The 22,627-nt window shown below is 34.1% G+C and overlaps 1 protein-coding gene across 2 annotated transcripts; it reads right to left on the bottom strand.

Annotated features, from left to right (window-relative positions):
• Positions 1 to 1,494: 1,494 nt before the first annotated feature.
• Positions 1,495 to 21,457, bottom strand: LOC129000718 (protein commissureless 2 homolog). 2 transcript variants are annotated; one of them, XM_054427688.1, is made up of 4 exons: positions 21,317 to 21,457; positions 7,266 to 7,576; positions 4,182 to 4,265; positions 1,495 to 2,338 (listed from the first exon to the last, which is right to left on the bottom strand). In XM_054427688.1, exons 2-4 carry the CDS (start codon positions 7,465 to 7,467, stop codon positions 2,085 to 2,087), a joined length of 540 nt encoding a protein of 179 aa, XP_054283663.1. In that variant the 5' UTR covers positions 7,468 to 7,576; positions 21,317 to 21,457; the 3' UTR covers positions 1,495 to 2,084. The 2 variants fall into 2 exon arrangements, with proteins under 2 accessions (XP_054283663.1, XP_054283664.1); XM_054427689.1 differs by lacking the exon at positions 4,182 to 4,265.
• Positions 21,458 to 22,627: the final 1,170 nt, after the last annotated feature.

The raw sequence follows: 22,627 nt of genomic DNA, 5'->3' as shown, positions 1-22,627 counted from the left end.
TTCTAACAAGGCCTGGTGGTTTCTTTCTTGTTATATTCCCAGTTGTTCGGAACCCTGAAACCCATCTTATTAGCGTATTTCGGCTTGGAACCGTTCCATGGCGTTCAATATTAAAATTTCGACTAAATACCCGCTGGATTTGACGACGGATTCACCATTTCAGAGCAAAGTATCATATGCAAAAACACGATGGTCTAGGGTCCACTGAGCCATTTCAGCAAAAATGGCAAGCCTCACTGAAGGTAATGACATAACTTCAATCTTCCTACCACGTGTAACAACAGTGGAACAGCTGTTTAAAAAACGTCCGGTTCCTTTGTGTCACCCTGTATCAAGTATGAATCGCATTCTTTAATTAGGTTTCCACAGTCTAAGACACCAACCGCTATTGAGTCTATGGAAGTGAACAAAACTGTTGAGAGGCTTTTAAAACTGTTTAGGTAATGTGCAATAGTTGTGGAGGGGGGTTGAAGGTAGTTGTAAGTATATCCAGTTATCCACATTGTTTAAGGTGTTTTGAGCGGTGTAATGTATTAGTTCATTAGTCTCGTTTGAGTCAGTAATCTAAGGTAGGAGGATTTTTCATGCAGATAGTGGTGTAGTTGAATGAGCGATTTTTGTACTGTCAATGGACGTTTTATAAGACTTTTAAAAACAACAGTAAACATAAACCTCGATGGTAGTAAAAAACTCAGATGAAGTTTCCTCAAATAATAATAACTCAAATCAAATAACTGTCTCTAAGTTAAAGACAAAACCCTTGCTACTTGCAAATTTGAACGGTCTTCTGCAGTTCCACTATGCTACTACTTCTACACATTTTCCATGTCTAATCGAAGACAATAGCTCTCCATACACATCATCTGTCAACTAGCAGTGGATTTCAACAGGGGTTGACCAGCAAACTGAAACCTAATCACGAAATGGGATTCATTCCTGGCGGGAGTGTAAATTTTCCCTCACACAGTTTTTGGCTACTGTGACGAGACAAATAGTCGTACATGGGTGCGGAACCCAGCTTGAATGGTAATGGATAAACTAAAGAAACCAATATAAGCCTTAGACTTGAACTAGCTTACTTTTCCAAGGTGTGAGGCTCACACCACACGACCAACCACGTTTGCAACCGTGTGAGGACCACACGTGAGCTGAGCTGTATGGTGGCCTTATTTTATGGACACCTTAGTACTTGCTTATTCTGCATAGGCCTACATCTCAGCAGAGGAACTATCAAGTTAATGCAAGTTTTCATCATGGGAATCATGAACATGATTTCTAATGTCATTTTACATTACACTTCACGTTCTTTTGTTGATATATAGTTTTGCAAAGCATATTATAGGCTTCAGCTGGACTATTGTTTTAACTCAACTGACTAGGTACTGTGTTCAAGAAGATGTAATTAATTTAGATATACAAGGAACCAAAATACCATGTAAGATTTTAATTGTAATTAAGGCCTGTAACCTTTTGGTTGGAACAGAAACCAATCGGTGAAAGTTATAAAATTTTTATTTACAGCCTTTTCTATATATACATATATTTACAAAGCATGACATGATCAGTGTTTATAGCTTATTTGAACAAAATGTCTCAACCTATCTACATGTTTTAGAGAGTCTTTTATGGTAAACAGTTACCGGCGATGAAATAATCTTATTAATCCAGTTTCATGGTTTCCATGTAATAATTTGTGAAACTTTGCGTTTCAAATGGATCTCTTAAGACACTTTTACACTCCGCACCAAAGCTGGTGGCGGCTGAGGGATTAGGACGGCCAGTTAGGACTACATAGGTCGGCCCTGCTCACCGACCTGGCCGTCCTAATCCCTCAGCCGCCACCAGCTTTGGCGCGGAGTATAAAGAGATGATAAAACACTGATTTATTGTACACAATCATTACAAAATCAATAATTTGCCATCAATGACTTAACATAAGTTTTAAAATGTCTTAAAGACTTTTTACAATCTAAACCACAAAGGCTGATACACTTTCAAATATTCTTCATGAATCTCTCTTAGTCATGAAATAATAAAAGATAATCACTCTTTAGAAAATTTTATAATTACAAAAATAATACTGTTCATGAACCCAAAGAACTTTGTCTATCAATTTTTTTCACATCAACTTTATATATCTCTAGTAGGTCGCCGACTGAGAGACGAGAAAGTACAGGTTCATTGGAGTGTGACGGTTGGCCATCCTGGGCAATCCCTTGTTTGAGTTGTTCAATGGCCTCCTCGTAGGTTGGTAGTCCTGCCACCACTGTGTAGCTGGGGAGAGATTCAGAGTCGTAACCTGCCTCGACTTGAGCCTCCATTCTACGGGCCTCCAGCACTAAAACAATAATCACAACGGTTAAATGAAAAATGGAAAAAAGTGGTTTGGTCAATAGATGGCTTGAGAAATTTCTAAAACAATTAATCTTTCCCAATGGATTCTGTACTCACTTTTCAATTGACCAATAATATGTGTAAGGGGGGAGCAGTTGACATGGATATTTCTAGGGAAGACTAAATTTAAAATTTCTTAAAATGAGTACTGTAAACGTTAAAAAAGATTGTAGCAAAAAATTAGTTTGTATTTAAAGCTTACTCAGCGTTTTTACCGACCAAAGACATTTTTAAAAGCAGTTTACATTCTAATAAATTACTCAAAAATTATGTGTCTGCTAAAAATAATTACTATCGGATTTTAGTATTAGAGAAATAATATTGACAAGGTGAAGACAGGATTCTTCAATATTTGACCAAAAGTAAAATGAAAGGGCCATTAATACACATAATATTATTTAGAATATATGAAATATCTTACGAAAATACACACAACTTCTCTTATACAATGTACTCTTATACAATGTATAAACACACTACCCACCAGCTTTATAGTGGATACTCATAAACACTCAACATTTGTTCTCAAGGTGACAGGTCCACAATTGTAACGCAAGAAGTATAACTTTTCAATTAAATCCCAAGTCTACAGAAATTAAAAAAATCGGGCATGCACTTAGATGCAAAGCTTAATTGTAAGGCACATATTTGGACTAAAAGACAACATCTAAATTAAAAAAAAAACTAAACTTAGTTGTCTTCTTGGATCTAAATCAAAACTTAGTACACAAAATAAATTGTTACTGTACAAAACAGTTCTAAACCCAATTTGGACTTATGGGATTCAGCAAGTACATCAAACATTAAAATAATTCAATGTTACCAATCAAAATTGCTACGTAAAATTGTCAACACCGTGGTTTGTTACAAACAGAACACTTCATTCTGATCTTCAAAGAAGAAATTACAAAAACTAGTGAAAAATACATGATCAAATTGGAAAATCATTCAAACCATCTTGTACTATATTTATTGGACAATCACAACACCATTTACAGACTTAAGCGACTTACGATATTGGACCTCCCATTCAGATTCGGCTAAGCAGTGTTAACAAAATTCTCTTTGTTAGCTAGTGTTGACAGTGGTCAATCACTAGCTCATGTTATTCAAGTTACTGTTGTATTATTATTTATATCATTTGCTCATTGTTCAACTTTTAAACAGATTGTAAATAAAATAAAATAGAAAAAAAAATTCAAGACTTATTTTGTTCTTTAGATTTTACTTGTTTTTTGCAAAGAACCACAGATTAAACTATTCCAAATAACACAATTTACCAGCAATACATAAGTTGGGCTTGGTATCCAAAATTTATTTTTGGTGTCTTAATATATTAATAGCAATAAAACTTTGCATTTTTCGGTTTGATGTCGCTGGCTGAGTCATCATAGGATACAAGGGGTGTTGGATTCTGCTATCCAACTGCTATTTAGGATTCTGTTCTGACCTTTATGTAGGTCCTCTTTTAAAGTTTAAACTGCTAAACTAACCAGTTCTAAAAATAAAACAGCTAAACTGCTTTGGCTCATGCTCATCATTTTAAAAACAAAAGAAATTTCAATTTAAAATACTAAACAATGAAGTTGATGGGAGACAATTTGCTAGGGGTGGACGGGTGGTGATTTATTTTTGTTGGCTAAACTTTCCTTTGTTAAAAAAACCTTGTCTAAACTACTAAAAGGATACGTCTTGAAAGAAAGGCCTAACTAAAAATGCTAAATTCACTACAAATATTAACATCTACAATGGAACTACAATATTTCAAGATTGGATAATGTAGATACCTTGATTAGAAAGAGGTATTGAACAGACGTAAAGACGATTAGCTGAAGCGTGAGCAAAATGCAACAGGATGTCATGGGAGAAACCTACAATTAAAAGTTATACTGTAACAATTTTTACATACCAAAACCAAACTATGTAGTCTCACCATGGTGGTTAAAATTTAGACGTACAATATCTACGACTTATGAGATATAAAGGAGATATGATTTAACTTAAGAATCAAAAAATATAATAGAACAATCACATTATTTTGTAAATCTGACATTTCTACAAGAGCTTTTAAAGCTAAGAATGAGAAGTTTAAGACAATATTTAACTGCACAATAGTTCTTTTTGAATATTTTGTGGAGTGCTACTAAAAAAAAACAACAAAAATCTGGGGTAGTCTTTCATTATTTACCTTACATTTTATATTTTGTATTGGTGTCCTATGAGTATGGTAGTGGTTTTTGAGACAGAATGTGTGAATGGATTTAGTCAGATTTTCAATAAACTCTTCATGAAAGTACTTAATAAAAATATCTATCTTTTTTAATTTTGAGAAGTTATTGTACAAAAAAATTAAAACAATGGTTGTTTGAAATGTCAATTTAATTGTTCTGAGAAACTGATCATTCTGTTGTCTTGTGATATTATTTATTGCTACTTTCCTCTACAAAATGTGAAGAATAATTTACATGGGTTTTGAGCTAAGAGTGAGAATAGAATTTTTCAGTTACTAATACCAATGGAACCAACAAAGAAGGTTGTTTTAGACATACTGTCTACACTCTTTTAATCTATGAACATAGCCAATGCTAATCTATTATAAAATAATACAAAGGTCTTAGAAAGGTCTTAGCTAAGTTACCTACTGTATATCATTCTATACAACATTGTAAAAAAAAAAATCAAAACAACTCTTCACCTAAAGTATGACGGTTGTCTATACTTTTTTCTGTTTTTAGTACGACACTAGACCAGGATCGTTTTTCACATTATTTCAGGTGAAAAACTATCTAGTACTAGGTATTAGGGGAGTGCCTAGGTGTTGTGGCATTATAACTTAGATAAAATCCATCGGTGATATGGTGGGATTTGAACCTGGGACTAAAGACCCTTGCTCTTACTACAGTACTGGACCAGCTCACTCCCCACTATGATGTAATAGAACATTTCATGGTTTTAAAACGAGTAGAGAAGTATATTTTAATTGTTGTTTTTTGTAAGGCAATAGTACACTACATCGTACTGACTCATATTATCCATATAGACTCACGGATATTTATGATTTCTTACAACATGATTAATTTATCCAGAATATATTTTCTCCTGCATAAAAAATCCCCATGGAATATTTTTAATCTTTTCCTCATCATTATTTCTCTAAAAAGACATATATTGATTCAAACTTTAAATCATTCATACAATTCAAGGTCCGAGGGATAAAAAGTTGACAAGAAGCTAGCTAGTAAACACAAACATCTTGCAACCAGTTCTGAAGGTCAAACTGAGAGAGTTGTATAAAGATGTTTGATGTTACACTCATGACTCCAATCTGATCATGGCCATTTAGCGTTTCATTTCTCACTTAACACGTTCGCTGCTACGGACGTTCCGGAACGTCAGCCGGGCCACGGCGCCAGGAGCTAAGAACGTTCCAGAACGTCACCGTTCATTGTTGTTTAACGTTGCTATGGATAAGCCAGCACGTCACAAGCGTTCTATATTTCTTTGCAGCTCGTGGGGACGTACTTTTCTGACAATAAAAAATATAGTTTCCCAAATCACCACCAGGGTCGTTTGGAACAGGGCTTTGTTTTACCTCTTTCCTGCTAGATAGCGACACTACTTTAACGACTGTAACCTGGGTAGTGCTGCTATCTATCAGAATCACTTAGTACTATGTCCAAAGCCAGTTTTATTGCAGAACATTGCCATCCAGTATAACTACTGTTGTTTTTATTGTAATTCAGTGTATCGGTGGCAATGTCACGCAGCGGCCGAGCGTTAGTTCAGCAACTGGCGCCGTCCCGGCATCTAGCGCTCAGCAGCGAACGTGTTAAGATGTAATCCATATGTTTAGAGTTGACACCTATTTGCTAATTAGTTATGTACAGTAACGCAGCCTCCAGCCTCATTACGAAGGAAAAATCTTCAGATTTGATTTTCACATTATAGGTAGTTACTATTATGATAATGAGAAACTTAAGTTTATCAATATTTTTGATTGGAATGTGTGCCTTTGATTTGTGTTGTAATGTTGTAAATTATTTAAGGTTAATTCCCTTCTCCAGCTGTACTACTCAACGAAAAAAAGGAGCTCGGGAGGGGGCTTCAAAGGGAATTTTAAAAACAAAAAATTATTTGTACGTATAATCTGGTTTGGGGTTCAAATTTTGAGCTAAACTTTTTTTTCTTTGCGATTGCCAAAAGCCTCTTATGAGATTGCACGATTGAAAATCGCGATGTCATCACGATTAGTTCAATATGATAACAAATATAGTTCATCATATGGGCAAACCTCCCCTCATTTATCAACCCTTGGTCATTTAATTTTTGGTCAGTTAAACTTGAGCTTGAGTCAAAGTCAAGAGTCACTCTACGCCCTAGTGATGAAATACTACTCTTCAATAATTTTGTGTATTATCATCATCTATTTACTTAATACAATAAGGATTACATCCCTTTTTCAGCTGTTCTACTTAATGGATTTTCACGATTGAGGTGTCACTTTAAAGCTTGATCCAGTGCATCTGTGATTGGTAACGAAAAAGGTTATTTCCTTAAGCGCTTTGCCCCCTTGCTTTTCAATCATTTCTAGAGTTCACTTTCAAAGATTCAGAACTTCCGTTATTAACGGTTACCTAGGGTAAATGACTCTTAATATTGTAGATATAAAATCAACAAATTTATTGAAAATTAGTAGTTTTTTCACCTAAATAAACCTAATCTTGAAATGGTAAAAGCGTATTGATTGGATTGATTTTGCCTCGGAAACAAATTTTGGACACTATTAAAATATGCAATATACGCAACTTAATTTAAAAGCGCCGGTTTCCTCCTCATCATTGTATTATTATTGTCATTTCTAGTTGGCTCACCTCTTTGTTGCCACTGGCGGAACGCGTGGACCAAGAAGCATGTACACAAACACACGATGCAGGACAACACCATGAACGTAAGCAGGATCCCGACCCACAGGTCTGACAGGAATCGGTCGTACTCATCGTTGCTTGTCGTCTCTACACTAACACTCGACTCTTCGTTGACAGGTGCAAAGTTAAGGGACACTATCTCACTCATCACTGGTTCACTGACACTTTGTGTTAGGTCACTCTCGACACGTTGGTAGTCCGTATGACAAGCTGGCACTCGCAGTTAACAATGTCCATCGTCGCTTCACCCCACTGTCCTGTAAAACAGATGGTTAGTTGTGTTTGTGCAAGTTACGATAAAGAAAACCATATGTCTGAGAATAGATTTTTCAAAGAGACTCTGCTAGAAAATTCTCCTTGAGAAAATTGGAGTACAGAGGCTTGACCTAAACTAATGGTTATTTTACTGTTTCTGTTCTTTTATTTTTGCAATTATCAGTACCATTTGCATTTTAATGTTTTTCCTAAGGTAAAGGTTCATGATATCATCTAACTTCAACTTTGTTAGATGTATCAATTAATCAATACCAATAGTCAAACAGGAGATGGTATCTGCATCCACAATCAACAAGCAATGATCAGATTGAAAGGGGAACTATAACCAATCATTTACTCAATGCCTAGACAATAATTATATAGTGGCTTGTTTACCTCTACTTTTGTCTCTATCCAAAAATGGTTGTAAACTATAACTAAGTGAATGATCACTGCCATTGTCAAAAATCATGTAACAAAAAGTCGGTTGATCACTAACTAGTATTTACCACTTAGGCATGCAAATTGTTGTATATTGATAAAAAATATTTGCATGCCCCAGAAGTATTTTTGTGTTTGAGTAAATAGAAACCCTCTATGCGATGTCCAAGAGACCAACTTCCCTAACAATGTGATTTTCTCGACAATGGTAGGGTTATCTACGTAATCTTGACACTACGGATGCAACCAGCGTCAAAACCTCGGTTGTAGTTACAACTATTCTTGGACTGAGATGAAAATAAAGGAAATTAGCATACATTTTCCTTGCCAATACATGGGCAAGCCGCAACAAGGACAAGGGAAATTACATTTTATGTACATTTCTCTTTAAGACCGCAAACCCTTGGTTTTCTTAGGTAAGCAAGCCAAATGAACCTTTCCCACGTTTGTTCTGACCATGGAGTGGAAGGGGGGAGTGGTTAAGTAAAGAACAAATAATTGGTTGAAACAACCAATAGTTAAAAACATGATTTATTTTTAAAATTTGTACCATATTTTATTTTAATAGGGTTTTGGATATCATGCTTCAACACAGTCTTAGTAAACAGTATCATGGTGGACCGGTGGGACATTCAAAAGCAATTAAAAACGTTTTCCTTGTAGAGAATTGGGTAAAATGAGGTTAGTCCTACAATGAATTTAAAAGTTCGTTAAATCAATAAGTGCAATTATTGCATGGTAAATTTGCAGTAGACAAGAGCTGATAGTGTGAACAAATAATAAACATTCTCATAATACTCCTCTTGAAATAATATTATTGCTATGTTTTTACTGTGGTATTTGTTAAGTGCTGTATACTTATTTCAAGATTTTTCTAAATAATCCCTCCAGAATAAGTTTTGTATGGACCTTCTTATCCTAAATCTGCCATTGACTATTCATTCCATTAATGGAATGATCTAGTCTTGATATGATCTTAAAGATTTCATGAAGAATTTTGTACATAAGACAGTCATACAGTATTTGAAAATGACTTTTTTTTTATCACATAGGCTAGTATGGATAGAAACATTTTATCACAGTAGTACAAGCAAATTTTTGTTAACTCTTGTTAGTTCTGAAACTAATATCAAATGCAAGAGTAGGCTTACGGAGGATGATACAGTTAGTATTCATGTATGGACAATTTTTTACAAATTTATTTTATCGATGTTTTTGTATTCAACTAGAAAAACTCAACTAGATTTCATAAATACAAAGTATACCGAATATTAGATTAAAAAAAAATTCTTCACAGAAATATAAACTATGTATGATATCGATAGTCATTTTGTACTATATATTATAGGTTAAGACTAGTAGATTCAAAAGGCATTGACAACGCCGACTTAACCTAGGTTGATTTGAATAAACCGTTACTGTATTGGCATCTTCCGAAACGAACACTACTCGTAGAAAATACGAGTTCGAGTGGAATAAGGGAGATTTGCCAAGTATACGTCATTGTAAGGTAGTAGACATTACTATAATTAAATGGATGAGTAATTTAATAAATTAAAGCATATGATACGAGGTTAAAGCTAATTTCAGAATACTGTATTATTTTAAGAGTAAATTTTATTTTATTTAATAAATACGTATATTGATTTAACATGTGATGGCATTGATTTAATTGAAACCCGTGATCCAGAGAACAAATTAAATTTTGAGATAATCAGCCCCAAAATATTCTATATTTATATCTAATTGGTATCTTAAAAAGGGTATAAATATTATGCGCGACTCTGCTGTTAAAAATAAATAGGCTACCAACCCTATTAATCTCACAAATGGATCACCGGTACTGTATGGGTAAATTTGGATGATAAATCTAAAGGAACATTACCATCAAATAGAATCGTTGTAAATAACTATATAAAGACTTATTGTCATGGCTAGTTTTAATCTAAATTATTTAGCCAAGGAAGAACTGACCTATGAACTAATTTGTAGAGGTCAGACTATTGTTCACAATAATGTAGAAGCGTTGAGAAAACAGCTAAGATGCGCTCAGGAGATACCTACAAGTGTTAACTATCTACAAGGGAAATTATCACTAAGCGATGAATTTGTGAATATTGAAAGTAAAATTTCTACCTTAGAATTGCTTCTGGAGCAATGTACTGAAAGCGCGTCAAACTTACAAATTGCCAAGATAAAAGCAAAAATCGCCCACTTAACGCTGAGAATAAGCAATCTAAGTAATTGTAAGCTAGATGAATCCTACTTTGAAAAACTGAAAAGCATTGCGGAAAAATTACAACAATATAAGACTAAATTTGAAAAACTCAAGACAGGAATTCAAGAGGATACATTAGCTGCATTTGAACAAAAATTGAATGATTCCATGATAGAAGAGGAAGAAATGGATTCAGAAATAGGTAAACACGTGCATATAAATAAAGAAGGTACATCATCAACTGAACAAATAAATATGAATGAGGAACTTCCTATCACACAACCCTCCTTTGTTTTACCTGCGACTAACCTAAATCATCCACAGGTAGCTACAAATCTAACCCATACAAGTCAGACTGGTTCACAAATCTTCAACAAACTCAGTAATCCTTTACAAACCTATCTGGAAAAGTTTACTATATGTAACGGCTTGGAGATTAATCCATTACTGCAATTTTTGAGGAACCTAGTAGCTATCCAAATGGAGACTAGCCTAACTTCACAAGAGTTATATGAGATACTACCAATCTACACTAAACCTCCCTTAACCAGCAAAATTTTAGAGTTTAGAAACAATGGACAGTCCCTTGAAAACCTGCATTTGGACATTTTAAACACATTCATACCTATTACACTCAGGGAAAAACTCAAACAAGATCTTATCTTCAGACCACAGCAACCTCAAGAACCGTTATCTATCTACATCAACGAGATAAAAATAAATAGCAAAGTATTAAGAAGTAATCTAAATGAAAGTGAATTGGTGTGTTTTATTAAAAATGGAATCCATCCAGAAATTAGAAACAAGTTGGTTTTCGAAAAAGTCCCTCAGACATTCAAAGATCTGGATCAACTCTGTATAAACCTAAATAACGCCCATTTCAATGACTACGTTAGAGAACATATGTTTCCCAGCTCATCGAATCATCATTATTACCAAGACAGACGTAATCAATTTTCCAATCAAGGGAATAGGAGATATTTCAAGAGTGAAGATAAAGGCCAAGTCAAGATATGTTATCAATGCAACCGTAAAGGACATATTGCTAGACATTGTTTTAGAGCTCCAAAAAACGAGTAACGCCGGGAGTTATAAGTTCTTGTACAACACACCCTACCTCTTATACTCCCATATGCAACTCACAAAACAATAATTGCAAGGATAGAAATGAGAAACAATTTAAGACACATTTAAGACGTATAGTAAAATCCTGGAATAAACTAAAACAACCTAACCTAACCAAAGTAAAGGGAAAAGTAATTGAATCTTTACCATGCATAAATGTATCCTTAAATAAAGACATAACGGTTAACTCTTTACTAGATACAGGAGCAAGTAAAAATTTTATTAGTAAAGAATTATATGACAAGTTAAGCAGGTCAAAACAAATTTTGAGGCATCATAAATGGTCTGGCGTTATACTTGCAGCAAATGATAATCCAATGGATATAATTATGGCATGCAAACTAAGAATAAAAATAGATGACAAATCTTGGACAGAAGAATTCTTAGTTATAAAGCAAAATCATTTCCAAATGATATTAGGCGCTCCCTTTATGAGAAACAAAGGTTTGATGATAGACTTAGAAGAACAAAATTGTTATTTTAAATTTGACCCTGAAATGAAGATTAAATTAAATATAGACTTGGAATGAAAAGAAATGTATGTATAGGGAAAGAGCTTTTCATTTTGTAAATAGCTGGAATTATTTTAGGCCTAGATTTTGTTATTATTTTGATATTTTATGAATGGTATGTGACTTCGGAAATATCTAGTTGTACATAGTATGGATGAAATACGCTTGTTAGAATGTAAGATATATGAATCGGAGTGTAAATGTGATTAGCGAATGTTGTATGTTTGAGCACGAATGAATTGAGTATTTGTTTGAAAAGGATACACCCACGACGACACAATCACTGCACTTTTCGCATTTTTTTCACACATTCACTACACTAAACACGGTGACACGAGACACTATACACGCGCGCACTACTTGCTTTACTTACATTACACGCACAAACTACTACTTGCTTTATGGACACGACACAACTAACATGACAAAGATAATTCCGAAGGATGGTTAAAAGCTATTTGGAAAACCCGTTTTTGATAAGGAATCTGGTTAGTTACAAACATGAAATGCTCGCTCATGATAAACTGGGAGTTATGGAATTTGAACGGTCAGCCTTGAATAATGACTCATCATGTTTTAAATAATTTTAAGCTTTTTAAGGAAATGTAAACTTTTTTAGGAGAAGATAAAATTGTATATGTTTTTACATTTTGAATATTTTTAAATTTTGTATGTTCAGTATCGAGTTAAAGATATTTTCTTTTATTTATTTAGAAGTTCAGAATTTTTTTTGTCAAGTGGGAGAGAATTTATACCGAATATTAGATTTAAAAAAAATTCTTCACAGAAATATAAACTATGTATGATATCGATAGTCATTTTGTACTATATATTATAGGTTAAGACTAGTAGATTCAAAAGGCATTGACAACGCCGACTTAACCTAGGTTGATTTGAATAAACCGTTACTGTATTGGCATCTTCCGAAACGAACACTACTCGTAGAAAATACGAGTTCGAGTGGAATAAGGAAGATTTGCCAAGTATACGTCATTGTAAGGTAGTAGACATTACTATAATTAAATGGATGAGTAATTTAATAAATTAAAGCATATGATACGAGGTTAAAGCTAATTTCAGAATACTGTATTATTTGAAGAGTAAATTTTATTTTATTTAATAAATACGTATATTGATTTAACATGTGATGGCATTGATTTAATTGAAACCCGTGATCCAGAGAACAAATTAAATTTTGAGATAATCAGCCCCAAAATATTCTATATTTATATCTAATTGGTATCTTAAAAAGGGTATAAAAGTCACTGAAGTTTGTCAAATATTTTTGTGTAGTGTTTGAACAAGTTAGATCACTTTATTTCTTATAAAAACTAATTTTTTCAGACATAAGCCACAGTGACATGTTGTAGCTAAACTGTAGTAAATTTATAGTAGGAACCAGAAATGCTCACTTCTCCAAAGGCAGATTAGGAAGAAAGTAGAATGATTAAACTATTGTTCTCTGCCCTAATCCTAAATATCATAACTCCCATCCCATGGACTCTTTCATAACAAGTTTTATTACCATCATCTAATAAATATCATTATTAGCATAATTCGCTAAACATTTTTGCCTTCCCTGTAGCAGCAAACCTAGGTACTCGATAAACCTTCTTATTTAAATAGGGCATAATTTGACATGTTTTGAGCCAATATTTTTTTTTATTGGATCAGACAAGGGAATTTGCTTAACTTGCAGGTTTGCAGCGACAACCGAAAGCCAATAAATATCCAACTGACAGCCTATTAAAATTGTTGCAATTTCAAATGAATCTATATAAACCAGAAACAATTTACCAAAAAGAGTTTTGATAGCATTTAGAACTAATTCTAAATATACAAGATCGCCTCAGTAAAATAAGATGGTATTGTAACTTTAAGACTTTAAGGATGCTAGTCTCACATAGTGCATTGAATTCTGTGTATAGTCAATGAATAGTAGTCAACATCTACAATCACAAACTGCCCAATATTCAAAACTATATATCATAGGATATTTCCTAAGAAAAATAATGTAAAATATATTTTTGGTGGAAACAAAAGTGTTTATTTTAAACATCCTCAAACTAAGTAATTTGGCCAGTAAATTAAAACATCAATTTAACATTCTACAAGGATTTAACATAATAGAGTAAGCCAACACTGATTTATCAAATGTCCAAGCCATACAAATATTTAAATCATAACCTTACTAAATGAGACATGTTACCAAAGAAATCGCCGTGGTCTTCACTTCATCCCAACCAACCCGAACATGGAAGCTGGAAGGAAGACTGGCACTGGCACCGTAAAGAACGGGACTTGAACGGAATTTCCGGAAAGTACTAATCGCCCAACGCGGGAACAAGGCTTGTGAGTAACGCAGGCGCAACAGGTGAGTCAGCTGATTGGCTTCTTTGCCGTCTTTGTCTGGCGACAGACTCTGTGTTAATTTCGTCATCATACTATACGTAAACACTTAATGGAAATGTGTGTAACATTTCCTTTGAATGGTACAAGTAGACTTTTCCTCTCATCCAAGTGTAAAATCTTAAGTCTGTTTTATGCGTTGATGTGACGTAAGAGTGCGCTAATGTCGATTGTTTAATACTCTCTAAAATATAGTTTGCTAATTAATTATTACATAGACCTCCTTAACGTTAGTGAAAAATTATTCATACGTTCGTATTTTGTTGCGTAATATGCTGCGGTGCAAACATATTGTTGTAGCGAGCAAAAGCTCGCATAGATACGGAAATTAAAGCATTTTACCGTGTGCAAATCAAACCGCTGATTTGAAGTGATTGGGCTAAATATAGAATAACACATTTTCACGGAAAACCATACATAAATTGATACGAGTTTCTAAGTTTCCAAATCGTATTCCTCTATGGGTTTGTAGTGTTCTATCCTGTACGATAGAAGCAATTATAGACAACACGTTACGTGAGTATATCTCTGCTAGAAAGGCCATTTGTAAGATAATGTATTAGTGAGGTTAGACAGCATGAGTTTCCTGTTCATAACACCCATTAGCCGGAGAGTGATAATAACGCCGCAATAATCACCTAGGGAAAAGCAAGTGCACGAGCTTTGGCACCTTCTTAATACAAGTCAAGCACCAGTAAAAAAATAACCTATCAACAAAGCTATATACTCGTATTTTTTTTTGTTAACTTGAAATTTCCTATCCCGGATAACATTTGCGGTTCATTGAATTAGTGGTTTTGTGATATGCTGAAAACAAATTTTAACAACTCTGAATGTAAAATTTCCCAATAGGGAAATTCCGAGTACTCCAAAGCACGAAGATTTCCTTTAAACTGAAAACTGTTAAATATTAGTTGTTACATCTGCCAACAAAATAGGTCCTCAAGCCTCAAGGTAGCAGACATTTATATTCATCGTGCCGATCACAGACACACCACTTCTTCTTTATAATAGTATAGATAGATGGATTAGATATAAATAGATAAACGATGTAGGACCAAAAGCTAGAGTCCATAACATTATCGAGTCCATAGCTAATCTGAAACTACTACAGTATATCTTATGGGCTGGGGGATTTTTTTATGATAAATGCATTATTTTTTAAGTCAAATGTTTTGGAATGACAAAATCTTTGCCCAAAAACTTGCGTTCTAAGTCGTAGTTTAGTGATCAAATCAAATTATGATGGCTTGGCTGGTTTAGTCTGGCTCGAAAAATCGCTCAAACCTATTTATATAAAAAAAATCTGTTTCCCTACAGCTGATCAAATGAGAACAATGAATCACCCTACAGAACCTCAGTGAAATGCTAATGCATACATGACCTAGATGGACTAGTTTACATTGCGCTGCTATAACAACAAACACATCGATATTAGCCTAGGTCTGGGCTTTCGTAACAATCCAGTAGGCTGTTTATGTTTAGCCTTAACAAACACATTTTGAATTTGTTGCAAAACACCACCATCCACCATACAGATTTGTTTATTGCGAAACTCAAAACTGAAATAACAATAAAAATAGGACTGTACACCAAGGCGGAAATATTTGATCTGATAATGTATTTACCAAGTCGTCAATTGTTGTTGGAAAACGATAAATTGATTTAACACAAGGAAATAACATAATTTCTCTGTGTATTCCAAATTCCAGTCGTTTGGTAGCTGGTCTAAAACAAACGTCCTGAGTCTGAGTTGCTGAGTAAGACGAAAAACTTTAATACAAAACACTCATTCATCCGAGAGATGGGAAATAACGTTACTTTGCAGTAATAGTCACGAACGTTTCTTAGCTTTTATGGTAATAGGTGAAATAATACTGTTATTTTTGTTACCTATTACTTCCCCTTCTAGTATGTTTCACCCGTTCGTTCTCTGGGCATCACAGGGTTATCTTAATCTTGTGTTATTTTACTAACTTCATTAAACACGTTGATTATTGTTACGTCATCTATTCGTCATTGGAACGAAAATAAAACATAAATATTAACTGTAAGACTGTAAGTTATCTTTTCAAAGTGTTGCTATTTAGCCCTACTCACAACTAATCAGTAAATTTGGAAAGGATAATTAGTTTTGCAAGCAGGAGGCTTAGCATGTAACTGCAATGAATCATCATGGTAGCATTAAAAAATATTCATCTATTATATTTCTATCTCATTAGGATGACTATTCTAGGAAGACACGGTAAGCGTTATTCACATGCTCGTCCTACGTTACAGAATAATATTATTCACTGTAAACTATTACCTAATAATTCAGACGAGGTTGCAAAAATAATAGGGTTCTCTCAGTAACCTATTATCAAGGTAATAGGTGATTCTCCAGTAATAGTCTTATTTACCCTATTACGTTAAATAATGTCCTCCTCTACCTCTACCACCGGATTGTTAAATTAATCTCTTCTAACACAGCAAAATGTATATCTATCGCTATATTCAATTAACCATATTTCCCCAAGGCATAATAGGCGAATTGCCAGAAACAGCTTTTTCTTAATATCCATTAGACTTTATAATAGGCACACGTATACTATACGAAAGCAAGTCATTTACAAATGACACTAGGATGTTTGTTAGCGTTTGCACTGTCATTCCTCATTTGTGGTTGTAGATGATTGCCAATCAAATGCGAGATTCTTCAAAACAAAATATCCTTGGCGTTGGTATAGGTAACACATATTAGCATATTTATGTTGCATAATTTATTTTAAAATATACACGTACACTTTCAACATTTTTACAATATAGTTTTACAATCTATTTTTTCTAGTCTGCATTAATAAACCCCACATATAATCCATACACATGGTTTATTCAATAAAATTAATACAATTTTACTGTACGAATTTTTAGGAAATAAATTAATGAAGAGAATTGTTAGTACTAGATACGAACACAGTCTAAAGGGATAAGCGAACCAACTTAACGGGGTTTTATATTTAAATAGCTCAGGGTTTATCAGTCACTGGTTGTAGTCCACTGATTACAAGTAGGAAAACACATCCAAACAACACGCGGATCCTCAGCGGTTGGGGTTTAAAATTATTAGAGTTTTAAATTATTAATAATTATTAAAAATTATTATAATTGTGATAACGTAACATTTGTCACTTTTACAAGCCAGTAATTTCAAAATGATAAAATGTTTGATCGTTACCATATTAAAACAGCAACTAGAAATACATAAAAACCCAAGATTAGACAATGTTTCTTATTACTTCTCGTCATGAAGTTGACTTAAAACAAAAACATTATACAAGTGAATTTCTCGAGAATTTTAATTTCCAGATAATTAATAGTTATTTGTGCAACTAGTGAGAAAAGTGAGCAATTGACTCACTCGAGAGAAATCCTTACTCACGAGCCGTAGGCGAGTGAGGAATGGTTTCTCGAGTGAGGCAATTGTACTTTGAACTCGAGTTGCACATTATACTTTTCCTACAGTTACCATAAAACAAATAAATTGGTGAAGAAACATAACCTATTTTTACACAGAAGTGAACTTTTAACATAACATTTAATGTGAAGTGACAAATACAACAGTACAACAGCTGACCAGCTGATTTACAGCCAGTGCTGCCAACGTATTTCGCGCGCATACGACGTTGCCTGCATGTTACGCGCTCACTATTTCGCGCCTTCACGTTGCAAATCTGGAGTGAGACAAAGTAATTAGAGTGAGACAATGTTAACATTGTCTCACTGATGAGCGAATTGGCCACTTTGCTTTCTCAAATCAGTGAGAGAACATGTACATTGTTAGGTAACTGTAGGAAAAGTAGCTTTGTATCTTCTGTAATTTGAGTTTCACCACCAATATAGAATTTGTAATTTGAGTTGTAATTTGAGTTGCTCCACAATATAGAATGTATTCTAAATATATAAATAGTGTATTTTCATGCACTGAAAATGCTGGTTTGCAGATTCGACAACGTATTTTAAAGTCAAAGACGTAGTAAAAGATTGAAAATATCGAAAGGTCGCATTATTTTTTATTGCACTATTAAAATTACAAAAGATTGACAGTTTGACGATTCAACAAAAGGTAACCAGTAAACAATAAAGGGTACAATGTTTTAAATTTTAAAATCCATGTTCTAGCTTTAGACATAACGTAAGACTAAATTACTTACGCCCGTCATAGATATCAGTTGAGTCTTTTAAACTAATCGAAAATTACGACTGTTTTTATTTTTGAAATAACTTCTGTAATACTTGACAATTGCTCACTTTCGAGCAACACGTACACTAGTTTCAAAAAAGCTAATATTTTTACCGAATCCTAACTAATAAAAGATAATGCCGAATACGATGTAGTCTTTTTATGTCATATCATATCCATATGGGAACAGAAACTAAAAGAAAAATATACTTTTAGGCTGAAGAAGCACACTTGGTAGCAAAACTATATCTGGTTCATAAAAATGGCAGTTGTTCAATTTGACAGTTTTTTTGCCTCTATAAAACGATAAAGTAAATCCGTCCCACGAATACTAGGAACCGCCAAAACATATGTTCAATGCTATTAGCATAGGATTCGGGCCAACAACGTCCATTTGTTTATGTTTATGATCCATACCGGTATTTTTCTAGTAATCGTGATCTGTCCTATGTGTTATCGCGCCACCTACGGTAATAGCGTATTCCCCGAAATAGGAAATTCACTAAAATATTTGACATCTGCATTTTCCAAAGGCCATTTCCCCAATCCTTGATAGTCTAGACATGCCTAACGGCCAGTACACTCTTTGACCGTGATGATCTTGAACTTTTGGTGATAAGGAACACGATGTTATTGTCGACTCGCTCCAACTCACAATCTTCTTCTAAAATATTCCTTTATAATAAAAACAACCAATCAATAGACGCAGACGCCAAGGTTACGTCTGTTTTTCCTGCAAATATCACTATCATCACGCTAGGGAACCAGCCCGTAATAAATGTCATCGGTTACCTTGAAACAAATAGCAACCATAAATAAAAGTGATAACATCCTTGGGTACGGCCAATGCCACCAGGCCAATGGCGTACTGATAAAAATGCATCGAGAGTAAAAACTTGTTGAGTAACCTCAATCTAGTGCACTTCTTTAGATTTAGTAAAAAAAAAGTAAAAGGTTAAAAAATCTCGCATTCGATTACATCGTACCAAAAGTACTTTCATATGGCATAGTACTACAAAAATTTTATTGAATGATCATCAGGTTTTCATTATTCAAGGTATTTTGTTTATTTTAAACCCCTATTAGTGTTGTGAGATGGAAAGTGTACTAAGGATTATTTTAATCAAAATATGAACGGCATCATCCGTTGAGCCGTAGAGTAGCTTTGATACAATAAATTGATATTGATAATAAATAAATAGATACTGACTCATAAGCTGTTTTTCAGCCTGTTACACTTTGAAGAGGATACAACTTCTAAACATGTATAGATTTATCGATTAATTCTTTTTTCATAGCTTCAAAATACCTTTTCCTACAGTTACCTGACAAAGAGAGATTTTTTACTGATTATAGCACGCAAAGTAGTAATTTCTGCATTTACTTACTTTTGCCACCCTAACGAGTATTTAAACAAAACAACAAAAACAGTCTGCTACGAACAACTGGTGCAGTGTTTCCCATTTCGCTCAACCTTTGGATTTAACCAAACCTAAAAAGTGTTTAGTTTTTAAAAGACTGTTAACTTTATAGTAACTTTAGGAAAAATAGAATGTGTAACCCGAGCACAAAGGGCCTTTGCTGCACTCGAGAAACTTTCCACACTCGTCTGCGGCTCGTGCGTAAACATTTTTCTCATGTGCACTGTGCAGCAAAGTGCCACTTCGCACACTTGTTACACAAATAACTAATCAATTAAAATGATTTTTTTGTTATTTATTGACTATAACAACAATGTATATTTTGTGTTTTTGTCCTGAATTGAAGGATTAACATCACAACTACTGTCGTCTGTCCTAAAACCGGAACCTCATCGTGCATCAACGCACGTGAAGACCTTCGGCTCTGGAATGCTGTTCACGTTTTCGTATTTTAACTTCCTTCATGCCATCACCCCTGGCTAAGTCCCAGACTAAGGATTGGAGATGAGTCAATTGAATGGCTCAATTATATTCCTTGAGTTACCTAGTAGAGAATACGACGAACGAAGTAGTTTAGATGTCAAATTGATCTTAAGTAGTTCATAGAAGTGACAATCTAATTTCATAATTTAATTTGAATTGTAAACCAGAATCAAAATTCTGTTCAATTAAGTGTATAGCAGAACCGATTTCGGAGGCTGAGAAAACTATCTTCGGTAGAATACAATATCCTTTATCCAAACAATTTAATGATGTAATAAGATTAGTCAAATGACGATAAAATCTATCAAAAGGCGGGGTTTGAACTGAATTACTGAGTAATTAATGGCATAATTACAATAAAAACAAACTAATTACGTAAAAGCGATGTGCTTTTCCAATATGTAACATGTTTTCAAACTAAAATCGTAGTACAAACTCAATACACAGTGGAGATTTCTTTTTCCCATTAAGCATTTATTGAGCTACACATTTTAATGGACTAAATCACAGTTGGAAACAAGCGATTCCAAGCTAGTTGAACAAAGAGCGGCCTTGAGTATTACCTGTCGATATTATTCACGATTGATTTAAGATATACATCATACTACCTATTACATGGACGGATAATGGTGAAAAATAAGTAAACTTAAAACATTTTTATTCAATCATGTTAGCAATATTGTTATGTGTATAGCTCTAACTATAAAATAAAAACTTTCGACCAAACTTCAAACCAATTTTAACTGTCCGTTGTTATTAAAGATATTTAACTTTGTGACAAAAAAGAAGGAAATGCAATTGTTTCCTCCGAGAAATTTTAAATTAATACTACTCGTTTCTAACTATTTAAACTATTTTCCAATTAAAATAGAAACACAAACTAAAGAAAACGTTAATTAACATATACTTACACCGGGTATCGTCGTGCTATCCACAGAAAACACGATAGAGGCTAGAATGGCACACGACAAACTGACACTGAACCGAAACTGGTTGTCTGACTGTCTACGAACATGCTCGGCTGCACGTCAGCCAACAGCTGACTCGCTGACTTGAGACTGGCTACTGATCAGCTGGTCGAGGTGACCGTGGTGGCAGATGACGTCACTCTGACGACAGAAGAGACTGAGGATAACCAATTCGTGCTAATAGTGACGTCATGAATACACGTCTTGGAGAAATGTGTGGGAAGAGAGTGAAGTTATCTTGAATCGTGAGGTAAAATGGTGAGGGTCGTATATGTTTTTGAGAAGATCTTTTAAAGCTTTTTAATAAAAACTAGTGTCCCTGTTGCTCGAATTCGAGCAATTGCTAAGTATTACAGGCGTTATTTTAAAACAAACTTCAATTCAACCAAGTCAGCAAATATTTGTAGCAAACTGTTTTATTAGCAAACTTATTGACTGTTTACAATTAACCTCTGCTCTTCTTCTCACTTTTGATTTCTGACAACAGCTGGAGTTTCATAACAATTTTTGTTTCCCATGTCAATCTTATGGAGAAATAAGAAACTTTAAAGGGCTCCAGGGCCTCACTCTCTCATTATTTCCCTAAAAAGAAAGTTTCCTGCACAACTTCACGCTACACTCTTTCCAATGACACCAAAAACATGTCAATCGGTTCAGTAGTTTCGGAGGAGTAATTGTCACAAAAGATCTGCTTGCGTATTAAATAAGTACTAGTGTACATGTTGCTCGAAATCGAGCAATTGCAAATATAAGTCATAAATTCCGATGAGTTTAAAAGAGTCAACTCAAAGATTACGTAATTAATGATAATACTCACAACATACTTAACAGTTCAATATAATCAACATTTCTTGTAAATATTTTATCATTTCCAAAAGCTGATCTGGCTTTTAGTGTATTGTAGAAATGTTTCCCACTTATACCCGCCTTAGGTTGTCCGTGTTGGTCTTTGTCAATGATAATGTAGTCTGCATGTTATCACTCATTGTCACCAGTAGGTTTGCAAGTTTCAGTCTTTATTTTAATAGCAACAAATAACCATAAACTACCTGATTTTCTGCATAGCCTCTCTGTCATAATTTTACAATTGACATATGTTCTTCTCACTTTTAATTTCTGACAACAGCTGGATTTTCATAACAATGTTTGTTTCCCATGTTAATCTCATGGAGGAATACAAAACTTTAAAGGGCCCCAGGGCCTCACTCTCTAATTATTTCCCTAAAAAGAAAGTTTCCTGCACAACTTCACGTT

Source organism: Macrosteles quadrilineatus, unplaced genomic scaffold (assembly GCF_028750875.1).
Source record: "Macrosteles quadrilineatus isolate MER2022 unplaced genomic scaffold, UCM_ALF_1.0 Scaffold_8__2_contigs__length_117827958, whole genome shotgun sequence".
In the NCBI taxonomy this organism is placed as follows: domain Eukaryota; kingdom Metazoa; phylum Arthropoda; class Insecta; order Hemiptera; family Cicadellidae; genus Macrosteles; species Macrosteles quadrilineatus.
The sequence above is the reverse complement of the archived record's forward strand: the minus strand, read 5'-3'. Positions and strand labels throughout refer to the sequence as shown.

What these genes read in the sequence shown, in the direction of transcription:
- LOC129000718 (XM_054427688.1), bottom strand. Translation starts at nt 7,467, where the DNA reads ATGAGTGAGATAGTGTCCCTTAACTTTGCACCTGTCAACGAAGAGTCG. An exon ending in CCGCCAGTGGCAACAAAGAG is followed by an intron (nt 4,266 to 7,265) that starts GTGAGCCAACTA and finishes TTTTAATTGTAG; the next exon opens with GTTTCTCCCATGACATCCTG. An exon ending in AATACCTCTTTCTAATCAAG is followed by an intron (nt 2,339 to 4,181) that starts GTATCTACATTA and finishes TTATTGTTTTAG; the next exon opens with TGCTGGAGGCCCGTAGAATG.